Source organism: Natator depressus, chromosome 21 (genome assembly GCF_965152275.1).
Source record: "Natator depressus isolate rNatDep1 chromosome 21, rNatDep2.hap1, whole genome shotgun sequence".
Classification (NCBI taxonomy): domain Eukaryota; kingdom Metazoa; phylum Chordata; order Testudines; family Cheloniidae; genus Natator; species Natator depressus.
Genome location: NC_134254.1, coordinates 3556503 through 3572148, shown reverse-complemented (window position 1 = coordinate 3572148; position 15646 = coordinate 3556503). Strand labels below are relative to the sequence as shown.

Below are 15646 nucleotides of genomic sequence, written 5' to 3'. Positions count from 1 at the left end.
GTGACTTTTTCAAAAAAGCAAAGAGAATAGATAGAAAGAAAAACTTTGCATGCAAGTAAAAACACAGACCAATTTAATTAGGTCAGGTCTTACTTTCCAGAAGGCTGTTATTAAATAGGGTCAAAAAACTGTTACGCTGTTTGCTGCAACTTGATGCGTTTATCCATGTATGTGCTAATACTCAGATCCAGTGAGATCTCTCAGACTGGGGAGTAGCCCATCAAGGGTAGCGGTGTTTGAGACATTTAAAACTGAATCATGACAAAGCCGTGGAGAATGTATTGAGAGAGAGCAATCCTGAACTGGAACCTGGTGGATCTTTTTGAATTTCTAGACTTGTCTCTCACCAGTGGGTTAAAAGTCCATTGGTAATATTTAAATCAACTGTCAGTTCAGTTGTCTCTTTAAAGCATTACTCAAAGGACAGCGTGAAGAGGATCCTGATGGAGATGGAGGACCAAAAGCAGACCTACGAGCAGAAAGCAAGAGAAGCTCTGCAGAAGCTGCTGGAGGAGAAACTCCAAGCAGAACAGCAGCTACAGAGCACTCAGGTGAGGAACATGAATCCCACAGCAGACGTCCGAGCTAGAGGGACAGGCCCATTTTCAGGCTGATGAAAAGTATAATCACATCGCCAGTTCAATCACGTTTGGGCCCAATCCTGCTCCCAGTGAAATCACTGGCCCAAACCCCTTGGCTTCAGTGAGAAGAGGATTTTACCTTTTACCATCTTCAACAACTGTGCAAAATAATACATTTTAACTACTGAACGAAGGCTAAAGTGGTTGTCCCCCTAACCTCTAGCCCCATACTTAACAATACAATGTCTCATAAGAAGTTTGGGTGCGTGTGTGGGGGGGTGTTATTTAAGTTGTCTGAGCCAAATGGTGGGTGATTAAATAACCTGGTGGGAAGGAGAAATGCTGCTGCTCTCGGTAGCTTCATGGTTTATAATCTCAACGTTATTGTGTTTTTTAAACGTACATCCAGAGCACCCAGAGCTCTGGATGGGTGCCCTTTGGCGTGGCTTTTTTGAGACCAAAATCCTAACAAATAATGTCACCAGGAGAGTTCTCCTGTGCCACATTTGTCCACTGGGCCAGGGAACAAATTAACATTTTCAACACCGAAAAACAAAACACTACAACAAAGCAGCACAGAAACAATCTGTTTTAAACCTACAGAAACACACAAGAGTTTAGGTAATCCGCTATGTCAAACTCATGGTAGTTATACTAAACACTCCTCTTGTATGTACAGTCTTATGGACCTTTAACTTCCAGAGTAAAAAGCTCCTGCTTGTTTCTCTCCCCTCCCCATCAGGCAGCACCGTATTCTAATATGTCTCTATGCTACTTCACTACACAAAAACAGGGCAATGCCATCATGTTATATTACAAATGCACAGAACTTACTTCGCCCCTGCATTTCCCAGAGGTGTTCGAGACAGTGCTGTCAGAGTATGATCTTGAAAGAGCAAACCCTACACATTCATGTGTGTGGAGTGGCAGGGCCGGGGGGTGTATCATAGTTCAGCACATTACACAGACTGGAATCTTCACAGATGACACCAAAAATCTGATTTCTGATTCTCCATGCTTGGATTTTGCTGCACTGTATTCATTTCAATGAGGGGAATGGGGAATCTTTAAAGGCGGGGTGCCCGGGTTGAGTTCATCACTGGTTCTATCAGTTGAGCTTGTGCTTGTAAATGTATAGGTGCAAGATAAAAGCCGGCATGAAACAGATACAAGAGCTGCAGCATTTTAACTAAACCAGTATAAAATCACACAGTGCAGCAACGTGGTGTGTGGATCAGTCCTCAGCTAACAACGTTGAGTCCTGGGTGTTGTTTTGTTCTTCAGAGGACCCTGGCAGTCGCTGAAGACGACTGTGCTCTCTGGAAAGAGCACTATGACACATTAGAAGCAGAATGGAGTAAGACAGCCACTAAGCACACCGAACTAGAGAACGAGCTCTGTGTTTTGCAGAACCAACTGCAAGTAAGTTCATTCTCTGCCCTATGGTTGTCTTGTTGCCTCTGCTGCTCTGGTCAGGCTGTCAGAGACCACGGATGTATGATCACGAATGGGTTAAACTCAAACACAACTCCACTGTGGCAGAGGTTTTATCTGTATCCTCTTCTAAATTACAGTATTTAGGTGATTGTAAGATTTTCCCCAGGCTGCAACTTTGTTTAAAATGTCTATAAAGACATTACATTTCTATGTAATGTCATCTGCTCCATATGACTGTAACCGGCCATGGAGTTCAAATAACTGAATTCCCCTTGAGACTGAGTGGCACAGAGTATTCTTTTGTGTGGCATTTCTCCATACTGTTAAATAGCCACCATACTCCACTTCAGAAGAGGCTGCATTGCAATTGTAGGCCAAGTGGTTCCTGTAGGAGTGGAATCAATTACGCAGTGAAACACATGTTTCTAGGTGTGCAAAAACTTCAGCATACAACTATGCAGGCCAGAGATTCAGGCCAATTTGAAAACAAGACCTTTAATTTCTTGGTTAAACAATGCTGTGTTATTATTTACAAGTCAGACAGGAACAGATTTTCAGAGTTGTTGAGCACTCAGCTCACTTTGACTTCTGACAGCCAGACCCACATTGTGTATCCTTTGAATTGTTAAGTATAACTTCTATAACCAATGCCCTGATGCTGAGGTTCTTTCCTGAATGTAGTGGGCAGACACCCAGAATGAGCAGCTCCACCAGGCCCTGCATAACTTGGAGAGTGAGCGGGAAGATCTCGATTTGAGACTCGAGGCTCTACAAGTAGACAACCAGCTCAGAATGGAGCACATCAGTGCAATGGAAGGTACCAACTTTGCAAAGGGAAGACCAGGATCAGTAATGGCAAAGGTTTCTCCCCAACCGGTTACCTTCAGGAAATATGTTTTTTAAAAATCCCAGTTGTTAAAGCCCAACATAAAAAAATACCTTCCTTAAAGCACTTTGAACATCTAGGCTTGGAAGACTACTCTGGTTTCCAGTAGGGATCCTAGATTAAGTTTTATCCAATTTTCTCTACCTAGGGTGACTGAGTTAGAAGGAGGTCAAGTGACTTTTCCAAAAGAAAGGGTGGTCTGGGAGCCAAAAGCTCTGGGTTGAATCCCCAGCTCTGTCACAGGCCCTCTGTGTGCTCTAGTCTAGGGCAAGTCACTGCATCTTTGTGCTTCAGTTTCCCTACCTGTGAAATGGGGATATTACTAACCCACCTCACATGGTTGTTGACAAATTCTTTAACATTTGAGCTGCATGGGAACAGTGATGGGCATGATGAGGCCATAAATAAATGCTAATCATATTGGCAAGTGGCAGTTCAGACAGGGCCCTGAAATTTAGTTACTATTAATGTGGCTATTTTAAGTGTAGCAAATAAAATTAACGACTGATGAATCCATTAGGTAGATAAGGCTGCCATTAGTTTAAGTCTTGCAAACCGTCATTTAAACTAAAACCAGAACAGACAGCATTATTAATAGAGTGTAAAGAGCACCAGTAAAGCTGCCTTCACTGGTTAAACAGCATTTATTTGGGCATGTGTGATTAACAGGAAATCGCTGGAGTCTTAAGGAAAAACATTAGCTCATGAAGGCTCTCAACACCTTTCATTCCACTGTACAGAAGTTGTACAAATTTGGAGAGAAGGAAACCTGCAGCATTTACAGAGATTTCCTCAGAGATTTTTTTTGTCATCCCTGACTTCTAATAATTAATTTGTTAATTTCAGGTAAATTGCAAAATGAACAAAAGCAAAAGCTGGCGCTGGAGGCGACAATCACTTGTTTGCGCAGTAAGTAGCACTGCAGGGCACAGGCCTGCATTTTTAAAATGCATTAGGTCTGACGCTGCCTTTGCAGCTTAACCCCAGTGAGCTCATGAACCCTGGCTTACATGGATAAGATAAGAGTCAGACCCACTGCTCTGTGAAATGCGCCTTACAGGGAAATGCAAGAGCCTTCTCCAGTTACATCTATTCTTCTCCATTCATGGATAAACTCCCCTGCACAAAGACTGATGGAAAAGGAGGACTTGTGGCACCTTAGAGACTAACACATTTATTTGAGCATAAGCTTTCGTGAGCTGTAGTGGAAAAATGCATCCGATGAAGTGAGCTGTAGCTCACGAAAGCTTATGCTCAAATAAATGTGTTAGTCTCTAAGGTGCCACAAGTCCTCCTTTTCTTTTTGCGAATACAGACTAACATGGCTGCTACTCTGAAACCTGTCATTATGAGAGGCTGATGGGATTGTCTTTCCTATTCGTTATATAAAAGCAGGTTTACCCATCACCCAGAGCGACTGTGATTGGCTCTAAAGGTGACCAGGTTATCAGAAGGTCTCAGCTGATTGATTCTGCAAACAGAAAATCCAGGGATCTGGAGGGAGGGAGGGCATGAAAGACACCTCTCCTCTCCCCTCCCCTCCCCTCCCCCCCCCCCCCCATAGCCTGCTCATCTCCACTAGGCACATCACCAGCACTTGGCATTGATCATTATTAGCACAACACAACCTCATTTTACAGTGTGTCTTTGACACAGACTTTATCCCAGATTGTCTTACAGTTAAATATTAGCAGAGGGAGAAAAAGTACAACAAGAGAGGGCAGAGGAGACTGTTTTCACCGGACATTGGAAAAGAGATGGAGATACAGTGGAGTGGGCAAAAGGGAAGCTGTTTCAGACAACAGGAGAGTCAGAGGAGACGGCTCTCACTTTAACACAGTCTGGATACTGTTAACAGGACACTGGGACTAGAGAGAAGGGGAGAAGGATGAGGCGTGAGACACTCAGATAGCAGTGGCTGGAGCAAGACCACCGAGCATTTAAAATACAAGGACCTGGATTTTCAAAAGTGACTAGTCACTCTGACAGCCTGACTTCTTGGGTGCACAACCTGAGATGCCTTAAAGAGATTTGATTTTCAGACAGTGCTTGGCACCTGCCTCCTGAAAATCTGTTCTCTCTAAGATCTCTCAGCTTGATTGCCCCAAATCACATCATTTAAAAATCTTGGACATGGAAATCATTTTGTACTGGATCCTGAACTGAGTGGGGGAGCCAGTGAAGTTGCTGACAGGTACTGTTGCACTTCTCTGTACATTGCGAAGGAAGGCATGCTATCTTAAATAATCATAGGCAAATAAGATTTTGCCTTTCAGAGTAAATCTGTCCAGACTTCACAGCATCTGTTTGGGTATTTTTTTTATAACAGCAACAACAGACCTAACTCTTCTGTCTTAGGGGATAGCCATACAACCCCTGGGCTTTTAGCAGAGTAGCTTGGGTATAACCGGTGGCAGAATTTTCCAAGAAATTGTATGAATGAAGCGAGTCAAACCACCCACACAGTAGAACCAGTTTACAGTGAACTAAAAACAAACAAGGAGGGCTGAGATAGGAGAAGGGGCAGATTAGAAGAGAAAGAAGAAATGCCCAGAATGAAACTGATTTGTGTACATAATTTGGATGATAATAGTGGCTTATTCTATTTGCAGACCAGTTACAGAACCAGTGCAAGGAGCAGAAGGCTCAGGAAGAGGTGGTAGGAAGAAAAGGTCAGGAAACTTTGTAACTCAGACTCTAGACAACCATTATGCTTCTAACCTCACATGAAAAGGTTAAACAGTAACTTCTAGTGAAATCGATTTATCTGTTTAGCATAAAGGAATTCTACTGTTCATAACAGGTTGCTATGTATTCCTAATTGATACAGAATTTAGCCTCACTATATACAAGTACATGTATCTGTGATGGCAAATGCCTTAAACAATAAATTGATTTGATTTCAACACTTCTGCTTCAGAGGCCATGCCAGTCATTGTTTACTTGATATGCCACATCTCCAATTTCAGCTACCCCTGCACACCAAGAAAATCATCATCAAAGACTGGGGAGTTTTGACCCCCCTCCCCACCAAAGGTAGCTTACTTTGCCAGACTACTGTCAAACACCTAATAATTGTTTTAAAAATAAATATTTCTAACTCATATGCACAACTGAGCAGTAAGACAACTAAGCCACGTCCTGCATTCATTTCCAGTTGCTTAGCAGCTGAATACATGTTTAAGTGTGCAAAGTTAAAGATAATCAACTTGTAGAACAATGAAGAGGCTGACCAAAAGCCTGGACTCATTTCTCATTGGAAGTCTGGCTGTTTTTTTAGATCAGGTTTTAACTATGCAGCTCCAACCCCCCAGTCCAGTCAGAGAAAAACAAGATGCTTTGTTAAAGCATCCTGACCATGAGGGAGAGGAAAATCTGAAGGACCAGGTGCAAAAGAGGACAGCCCAGCTCATTGCAAAGGAAAAGGAGGTGAGGAGGTGATACAATCCATTAATGAGATTCAGTTTTCTTATTAGGAGATTAATTGCTATTTTTAAAGGCTTCCAAGGCAGAAATAAAAATGGTGTGTGATGATTTTTAGGAATAACCATACAAATAGCATCTAATTCTGTAACTGGAGACTCACGGTCACTACATTTTGAGTCTGACCTCAGCTAAACCCCCCGTTGGGTTTCCTCTAAGTATTTCCAGGTAGAAGAATAGTCATGCAGTGACCTCGAAGCAAGCCCTTTACACAGATAGCCTTAAAGTCACAAAATATTTCATACCCCGAATAAAACCTTCCCATGCAGAAGCTGAAATGTATGTTGGCATGCGAGTTAAATACTGCAGGTCAATCTTGTACATAGAGGAGCTCAGGGCTATCAAAAATAAAACATAACATTGGTACCCATCTTCCCAGACCATTGACTTCCCCGCCCCTCCCGCCAAGCCAGCTCCTTTGAGGCTGTTACCTCCTGGAGCGGAGAAGAGAATGATAGAAACACAGTTTATGTTCACCAAAGGGAATCAGTAAAGAGAAAATACCCAAAGGCACATTTTAAAATTAAATGCACACAGAGCTGTGGGATGCCGGAGCAGTGTTGGACAACAAGTCCCTCCCGCACAGGGCTCACAACATGACAGCACACGCACAGGGCAGTGCCACAGGGAGCAGACACAGAGACAGACTGGTTGGGGTTCAGGGAGCAGAGAGGGTACAAGGGACCTGTATGCACCTGGGTGGGGGACAGGTAAACCCCTAGAGTTAGTGTTTCCTAAGCACAAGCATGTGTTAGCAGTGCCACTGATGCTAGATACCCCTAGGGGAGTGCTGTTACGGGGAGCACACACCTACCCCTCACAGTCATCGTCTCAGTGGGCTCCCCCAGAACCACAGAGAAGTTCTGCCAGTCTGTCCTCTGCACTCAGAAGCCCCTGGCAGCTGCCAGTGGGGCAGTTACTCGCTGCTCATCCCAAACACACCTGTGGCTCCAGTACTTGGAACGTAAAGGATCAGACAATTAAAATGAGGCCTGGGGAATTGTGGCTCTGGGGAATTTAATTGCTCTGCTTTAATCTCTCTTTCCCTATTTCTTTATGTCCTCATAAGGCCCACACCCTTGGGAGGAGTTGTTTGCGTGGGGAGGGAGAGCTGAGGCTTTTTCTTTCTTTATTGACTGTCTAATATAGTGCCTATAAAATACCTAGGCACCAAGGGACTTATACACAGGAATTTATCAAATAGGCATTTACCCTTCTCTGTGGCCGATGGAACTCAGAGTTACCCTTAGGGCTCAGAGTGTCTTACTGAACTCACATGGTCTCCTTCAATGACTACAAGCACCAGACATTGCAAATTGGGTCTAAATCAGCTGGGGGCAGGGAGAGTGCAAAATACCATTAAATCTAAAGGAAACAGGTGAGAGCAGGAACAGGCTAGAACACACAAAGTTCTTCCTTTGCCAACAGCTTTTTTACAGGGCTACATTACATACAGTACTGTGCACCATCAGGACAACTTGCGGTGCACCTTGCATAGACCACGGACTCCTCATACAATGCGGCCTCAAAACAATCTGACCAGCCCTTTAGGGTTCAGAGTGTCTTACTGAACTCACATGGTCTCCTTCAATGACTATAAGCACCAGACATTGCAAACTGGGTCTAAATCAGCTGGGGGCAGGGAGAGTGCAAAATACCATTAAATCTAAGGGAAACAGGTGAGAGCAGGAACAGGCTAGAACACACAAAGTTCTTCCTTTGCCAACAGCTTTTACAGGGCTACATTACATACAGTACTGTGCACCATCAGGAAACTTGCGGTGCACCTTGCATAGACCACGGACTCCTCATACAATGCGGCCTCAAAACAATCTGACCAGCCCTAGGCACACCTGACCTGCTATGCATTGCCACAAACATCAATGCAACTAACACAGAATACGCACAAACACTAGGAGGTCTCCATAGGTAATAACAGTACCCCCCAGCCATGGCCAGAACCTTAGAGCTTTGGGGGCGCTGCTGAAAGCACAACTTCCCCTCCCCAAAATGAAAAGGGAAAATATAACAGCCACTCTCACCTGCTGGAAGAAAGCAAGATGCAGCCAGCAGCAGCCTATTCCAAAACAGCCATCTTAGGGCTGCAGCTGTTTGACTCTGCCCAATTTAAAGGGTCACTCCCCCAAGGCATGCTGGGGAGGAAAAAAGTTTTGGAGAGAGCTAATAATGACCAGTCAGTCACAGAGGAAGATGTGTTTTGGGGGAAGGGGCTGTTCCTGTGTGATGCCTTTCCCTTCCCTTCCGTTTCTTACTCAGTCCTATTGATTTTGTTCCTACCTTCCAGCCAGTAAAGCTCTGCATGGGGGCAAGGGGTTTATCTATAAGGAGCCAGTTGCAGGCCTGGGGACTTTCTCTTCTGCTGTCATAGCCACTAGGATGGAATTAAGTATATTATGTTTTGGTGGGGGAAATATTACTTTTTCTTCCCACATGACTTGAGTGCTGCTGAAAGGTGCCAGCACACTAGCACTATAGGCTAAAGACCCCAGGAGAGGTAATATGCAGACAGAGGCAGCGTGTGCTTCCCTTGGGCTCCTCTTAACAATAAACTGCTGTCCTGCCCTAGATGTCACAATACTAGGGGGGGGAGGGAAGATCACTCTCCACTACATGGGCCCTGTTGCACTGGGACCTTCACCGAGACCTGCCAAATTCTTGGTACACGTGGGCCATTTCCTAACACTTGTCTGCTTTGTTTCCAGTGCGCAGATCTCCGCTCTGAGCTGGAGGCCCTGAGCGATGAGTACCGCTCCTGCATGACCAAGTTACGTCAGTGCCGAGATGAGCTCAATCAGTTCCAGAGCAAACAGTCAAAAGTAGGAGTTCGCTTTTAATGTGTCCACTGTTACCTACTGCAAACAACCTGAGCAGTCTGATACCTTTGCAGGCCCAACGCTGGGGTGGGGTGGGGTGGGGTGGGGAAGTTGTTTCTCAGTTCTGTTCTACTCAGGTTCTTACACTGCACGCATCACTGTACAGTCTGAGCCCCTTCCAATAGTGCTTTAAGCAACATGACTACACATCTGTCAAGTTGGTTCCTTCCTCTCCCCAGGAGCAGCAAATCCATGGGCGTGTCTTGTTTTGGTAGGATTTGTCTTTCTTTTAAATACACATTGTTATGTGTTTATATTAGAGAAAGCAAAGTCAAAGAAACACATTGCACTTGGAGCAGAAGGTGGTGAGGTTTGTCATGTCATCTGGGCAATGGAGGAAGGATAGCGCCTGTGTCTTTACACCGAATGTTAAATTAAAAATTTCCTTTGGTTGTGTACTGATTCACTCAACACATTTAATTCTCTCTTTCAGGGACAATGTGGCCACTGGATCCCTCTCCTACTGGTGGTGATAGCAGCAGCCATGGCGGCTTTCTTAGCCAATTTTGTACCCTGAGAATCCATCCATTTCAATTACCTCAGCTCAGCAACTGACTCAACTTTCTTCACTGTAATGTATAAAAATTTTGTAGGGTTTTTGGGGGGATATTTTTGAGCTGGTCTCACTCCTCAACAAATTCACCCTGGTCCAATAAATGCCATGAGATCATTCCTGTTGCTTGGTTTAATTTTTAATTGCAGGTTACATGAGAAAAGGTTCAGTGTGTCTGCTGCAGCAGCCGTACGTTTTATTGCATAGCACCAGCTCAAGGACAGAACTCAGCAGGAGACACAAAACCCTGCCCCCAACCCCTTCGTTTTCTGCCTAGACTACCTCCACTCTTGTCCAGGTCCTCATCACCTCCTAGTTGATTACTGTAGCCTCTTCCTCTCCACCTCCCTGCCCCCCTCCAATCCATACAAAGCACTAGAGGTCGCTGATATTTTAATTAAGTGTGGGGAGAAAAACTGTGAAATGTCAATACCGCGTTAATCCAAGTCAATGCTCGGTACTTACTGAAATTCCTTTAACAGCTGAGTTCTATTGCTTTGACAACAGTACGTATCTTTAATGCAAACACACATTTGTGCTGTTAGCACAAGCAGGGTCTATAGTAGATGGGTTACACTAGATAACGTGGGCATTAAGTAGTAATAGTTATCAAACTTTACACATTCCAAGCACGATACAAATATGGACCCCTTTTTAATCCTCACACTGGTTCTGAGGTAAATATCCCCATTTTGCAGATGTGGAAACTGAGGCACATATGGGGAGAAATCACTTGCCCAAATGCAGCCAGAGGAAAAAATGAGATTAGAACCCATGGCTTCTTGACTCCTGTCACTGTGCTCATTCTTCTCGTCAAACCGCCATTAGGAGCTGCGGTTGATGTGGTAGGGCAGGGGATGGAATTACCACAGGCCTGTGTGCAAGGCAGAGTTCAATTGTGCCATTAGAGTCAGGTTACTAGGCCCTGGTCCACACTACGAACTGATGTTGGTATAATGACATCGCTCAGGGGAGTGGGAAATCCCCACCCCTGAGCAACACAGTTATCCCGACTGAACTTCTGGTGTAGACAGCACTATGTCGACAGAACGGCTTCTCCTGTCGCCGGAGCTACCGCCTCTCAGGAAGGTGGAGTACCTACGCAGCTCTCCCGTCGGCACAGGTAGCGCCTTCACTAAGTGCTACAGCAGCGCTGTAAGTGTAGACAAACCCTAGGAGCCGAACACCCTACAACTGGGATCCATCCCGCATGAACTGCCTGCAACCCAGCTGTCGGTGCCTGAATCCACAAAGTGCACTTCCAGGAAAGGCAAGTGTTCCATGTACCAGTGACAGGGCGAGTACAGATTCAGCATCTAAGATGGTCACCTTTCACATCCAGTGCTTGGGGCCCTAAATTCCAGGTGTAGGGGAGAGCTGTGGTTTCAAGCTATTCCTGAGGGAACCTTAGTCCATAAGGGAGTGTTAAGTGTCCCTCTAGATTTCATGCCTAGCACCCCCTAAACCTGTGATAAGGAATGAAGAAACTAGATTTACAAAGCAACAGCTGCTAGAGAAACCACCTCTGCTGAGATACAGAGGTTTGCAAAGTCATTCTGTGCACTAAATACATCCTTCAGGTTTCCACTCCATGCATCCAGCCCCTCCTTCATGGCAAGATACAGGTTCTCTGGGACACTAAAGGAATAAATTCGGACTCTGAGATCTTTACTTATCCTACAGCAAGAGGCCTGGACAGTAAAAACTCTCAGTGGGGTCAGAGACAAACAGTTGTCAAACCCCTGCTCGGCAGTGAAAGTATAGGAAGCTGGGTAGCCCAGGAGAACACCAAAGATGGTGCATAGATTCCAATCAGCAGAGAAGATCTCACTGGTAGTGACGGCCTGGGATGTGATACTTGGCAGTGTTTTAACATGAGCCAGTATTTCAGCAATGTGGCCTTTTATAGACTCCACGTATTCTGGCTCACAACAGCCAGGACACATCCTAGAAGCTGAAACATCAATGAAGGGCACTTTGTTTGTGAGTAACAGCATTTCCAGCCACAGTGCTGTCTTCTCCAGGTTGAGTATCAGAACATTGTCTGCTATATTTAGAAGGTGCAGCCGATGCCTTGTCAGGCCAATGCCCTGGATCTGCCGAAGGTAGTTCTCAATTTTGTCTATTCCAACTGAATTGTAATCGTAAAGGAGAGCAGGTTTCAATCCAGAAGCTACAGCTAAGATCTCCCCAGCCAGGTGCAAGGAGCCAGCTGGAGATAAACCCTTCTTCCTCCCTGGTTTAAGGTTCTGCTGAGCTGCCGCAATTAGCAACTGAGGAGATGGCGTTGCCATCTGCTCCCTAGTTTCAGGATTATTCTGGAGATGGCTGATCCAGAGTGAAATCTTGAATCACTGTTCTCTCTACCTCCACAATCAACTTTTCTTTAGACTTCTGCTGCCCTAAGTCACTTCCTGAAAGATACTGAAATAAACAGTATTAGCATTTAAAAGGGATCCAATTTATTTGTGAGCTTCTGAAAGTTAATTTCCGCCCCCACCTCCCCCATCTTTAATTCCTGCAAAAGCAAATATATCCCCAAATCCTCACATTTTCACCCTTGCGTGCACAAATAAACAGCCATTCAATCGCCATCTATCCTGCATGGGGCAGGGGCAAAATAAATTATTTCTACCTACGTTATAACAAAGAGTCTCTGGACTGTAATCCCACCCCATCAAGCTCTAGAATCAATTTACAGAGTCCACTCCAAGATTAGGGGTTTTAACGACTGAAGAGAACAGCTTGAATAACAGCACGAAGTTTAGGGCGGCACGGACAAGATACAGGCTCCTCAAACTGGAGGTTCCTAAACCGTGGTCCACGACCTGCAACGCACGTGTTGGTGGCGGCGGGAAGCCGGCGGGCGAGGCTCTCCTCCTGCTTTCCAGCTGAAACAAAGAGTATAGGAGAGGAAATGAAATGAAAGATGTTTTTTCACAGAGGTAGTTAAAACCCAGCCAGAGCATCACACCAGGGGATTCACCACCCCCCGCTACACTCCCTGAAAGAGGCTGCAGAGAGCACTGAACCCCAGTCGTTCAGAGGAAGCTAGTCTGAGCAACAGTCTGCACGCACAGCCTCTTCGCCCGAGGGCCCACGAGCGCAGCGCCTGCGTGCACGAGACGGGGCAAGGGGAAGCTCCTCTTGGGTCGCTCCGCTTCTCCAGCGCGCCCGCCCGCGCCCCGCCGCCTGTGCGCACCAGCGGGGGGCCGAGCGGCAGCGTGCAACCCCGCCGCGGGGCCCGGACTCGCCTGCGCGCTGCCCGGCGGGCGCTTTCCCCGCTGCGGGAAGCGCGGCGCAGGACGCGGGCAGCGGCTCAGGCTTCCGCTTCCCCTCGCTCGCTACGCCCCCAGCGCCTGACACGGCGGCGGCCGGGCGAGTCCCGCCCGCTGCCTGCCCTTAAAGCGGGAGGCTGGGGTGTGGGCCCGGCCGCTCCTGCAAGCCGCACCCCTGCTGACACAGCTCGGCTAGCCCCAGGGCGGGCTGCAGGGCCGTAGCCCTGGCAGGGAGGTTTCAAACTATTGCAGCTCCGTCTGGGGACTGTGTGTTGATGCAAACGAAACGCCAGCCTTGGAACAAAAAGTTAAAAAGCAAACAAAACCTTTCCCGGTTGCAGTTGCAGCCCAGAACAGAAGTTAAAAGCAAACAAAACCTTTCCCGGTTGCAGTTGCAGCCCAGACCCCATTGGGGATGCTCTGATAACAAGGGTTGTATTGCATCAGAATCAGGTCCTGTGACCATTTCAGAGACTAAAGCCAAGTACTGAACCAGCACCGGCCGAAGCACCCTGTAAAGCTAAAAGAACAGGAGTCCTTGTGGCACCTTAGAAACTAACACATTTATTTGAGCGTCAGCTTTCGTGAGCTACAGCTCACAAGCTAGCATCCAAACTCCTGGTCGGGAGATTTTTCGCTGGAAAGATTGTCTCAGTGGAAGTGTCAACTGGAGTGTCACAGCCATCGGGCTGGAGTATCCTATTTGGCGAGTTATGCAGGGTTCCACAAACCTCTCCTCTGGGCCTGGCCTTTCCCCCTCTCCTGCTGGGTATTCCCCAGTAGGTCAGAGGGGCCCATTTTCAGCATTACATTGCTGCCTCCCGCCGTGCTACAGGGATAAACCCCGCAAAGATAAAATGCAGGCAGCACCTGCTGCAGGCTATTGGGAGGTTCACCCACTCAGCAGCTCAGAGGCCCGCCCTGATACACCCCTTTTGCAAGAGGGGGACCTTGCTGCGCAACCTTCCCTGCTAGCAGGGCCAGGGCATAACAAAGCCCCAGTGAGCCTGGTGCAAGAATAGGTTTGGGGCCGCAGCCCATCTCAGCCCACTCCATCCCCAAACCTTGCCCTCAGGAACCCTCCCACCTCTTTCCAGGTGAGCTCCTTGCTCTTGAAGTGGTGGCAGCAGAGAGAGGCCGGGGCAGGGGCTGAAAACCTGACAGGGCCACCCAGAAAAGCCCCGGGCTGCAAAACGCCTGAGCCACAGTGACAATCTTACCCAGGAGATGGGGTGAGAGGGCTTCCTCAGAGCCCTGGGCAGCAGCCTAACCCCTCCCCTGGACGGTCTCACCAGCCTCATCGGTCACCGCCTCAGCCACCCTTTGGGGCAACCAGAGGTCCCAAAATCTACCACCCTAGGCCCCCTCTGCTGCATAGGCCCCCGTAACTTGTGGCCCCTGGCATGACTTGCACTACTGTAGCTCTGCCACTGTAGCGGGGCTTTAAAAAAGGCTAATCCACATCACATCACCCCACTTTCCCCTCTGGTAGCTTGGGATCTTGTAAACTAGAAGGCAAACTATACCTCCACACCAGCTACTCTAAAGGCAGTGGAGTTCCCTTTCTTATACACTTGTGAAGGCAAGCTCTAGCCAGCCCCCCTCATCCTGTTTTCAGGAGACAGAAGACTTACTATAGCACATGGTTGTGAGGGTACGTAAACCTCAAAACAGGCAGCGATTCCAATTTTTATCCAGACTGCCTGTTTAAAAATCCTGAAGACCTGACAACAGCCTAAGGTGGGAGCTTAGATACAATAGGTAACCTAAAAGTACTTCAGAAATACTAAAAGCTAAACCTTTGTAAATGTACCCATCACAGTATTATTTTAGAAACAAGCAGCACAGAGGCAACTAAAAGCAAGAAGAAAAATTAAACGCATTTCCAAACCTCAAAGTATTTGGATCGAACATGAGATTGGTTCATGCTTTGCCCAGATTGGGTTTGCCCATCTATTACTTATGGCACAATTAGTTTAGGGAAGTCATGCTCCATGTACTTTGAAATGCCAGTTCGTACACTAATAGATATACTGCTGTTTTGCATGTAGGCGTTGTGTATTCTGGAAGCATCCCACGGTTTTTATGGTGCTTAATGACATCAGCTTTCTTGGGTTACAGTAAATCAGAAGGAAAGTACTTCCTACACTAAGTTTTAGTAGACTCAGAGGTTGACACTGCAGTAAACAGGAGCTCATTCACCAATGAGTATGGTACAGCAGGGATGTTATAAATATCCCAGTAAAGGTTTGGGTAAATTTGTTATCATTTGTAACAGTGTTTGCTTCCTGTTAGGGTGCATATCATAGCACCTTATTTTTGCTGGGTAGAGGGAAAGTAGAATGTCTTTTTTTTTTTTTTTTGCAGCATGGTTATACGATTAGCTGGGGTTGCTCGTTCACCTGCGCATCTACCAATGTGCTATATGCCATCATGTGCCAGCAATGCCCCTCTGCCATGTACATTGGCCAAACCGGACAGTCTCTACATACAAGAATAAATGGACACAAATCAGAAGTCAAGAATAACATTCA

At 46.4% G+C, this 15646-nt stretch overlaps 2 protein-coding genes across 5 annotated transcripts in view; one reads left to right on the top strand and one right to left on the bottom strand.

Annotated features, from left to right (window-relative positions):
* Positions 1-9939, top strand: part of TRAF3IP3 (TRAF3 interacting protein 3) — a 28920-nt gene extending 18981 nt beyond the window's left edge. Inside the window, exons 9-16 of the mRNA XM_074936245.1 lie at positions 411-551; positions 1866-2003; positions 2700-2835; positions 3751-3813; positions 5517-5576; positions 6185-6333; positions 9111-9224; positions 9715-9939. Of these exons, the coding sequence (XP_074792346.1) occupies positions 411-551; positions 1866-2003; positions 2700-2835; positions 3751-3813; positions 5517-5576; positions 6185-6333; positions 9111-9224; positions 9715-9798 (885 nt within the window). The 3' untranslated portion in view covers positions 9799-9939. The remainder of the gene's footprint in view (positions 1-410; positions 552-1865; positions 2004-2699; positions 2836-3750; positions 3814-5516; positions 5577-6184; positions 6334-9110; positions 9225-9714) is intronic.
* Positions 9940-9960: 21 nt separating this feature from the next.
* On the bottom strand, positions 9961-13211 carry C21H1orf74 (chromosome 21 C1orf74 homolog). Of its 4 annotated transcripts, none has more exons than XM_074936242.1 (2): positions 13089-13211; positions 9961-12725 (listed from the first exon to the last, which is right to left on the bottom strand). In XM_074936242.1, the coding sequence occupies exon 2, from the start codon at positions 12126-12128 to the stop codon at positions 11328-11330; it is 801 nt and encodes a 266-aa protein (XP_074792343.1). In that variant the 5' UTR covers positions 12129-12725; positions 13089-13211; the 3' UTR covers positions 9961-11327. The 4 variants fall into 4 exon arrangements, with proteins under 4 accessions (XP_074792343.1, XP_074792342.1, XP_074792345.1 ...); XM_074936241.1 differs by lacking the exon at positions 13089-13211 and adding an exon at positions 12913-13049; XM_074936244.1 differs by lacking the exon at positions 13089-13211 and having other exon boundaries at positions 9961-12248; positions 12474-13006.
* Positions 13212-15646: the final 2435 nt, after the last annotated feature.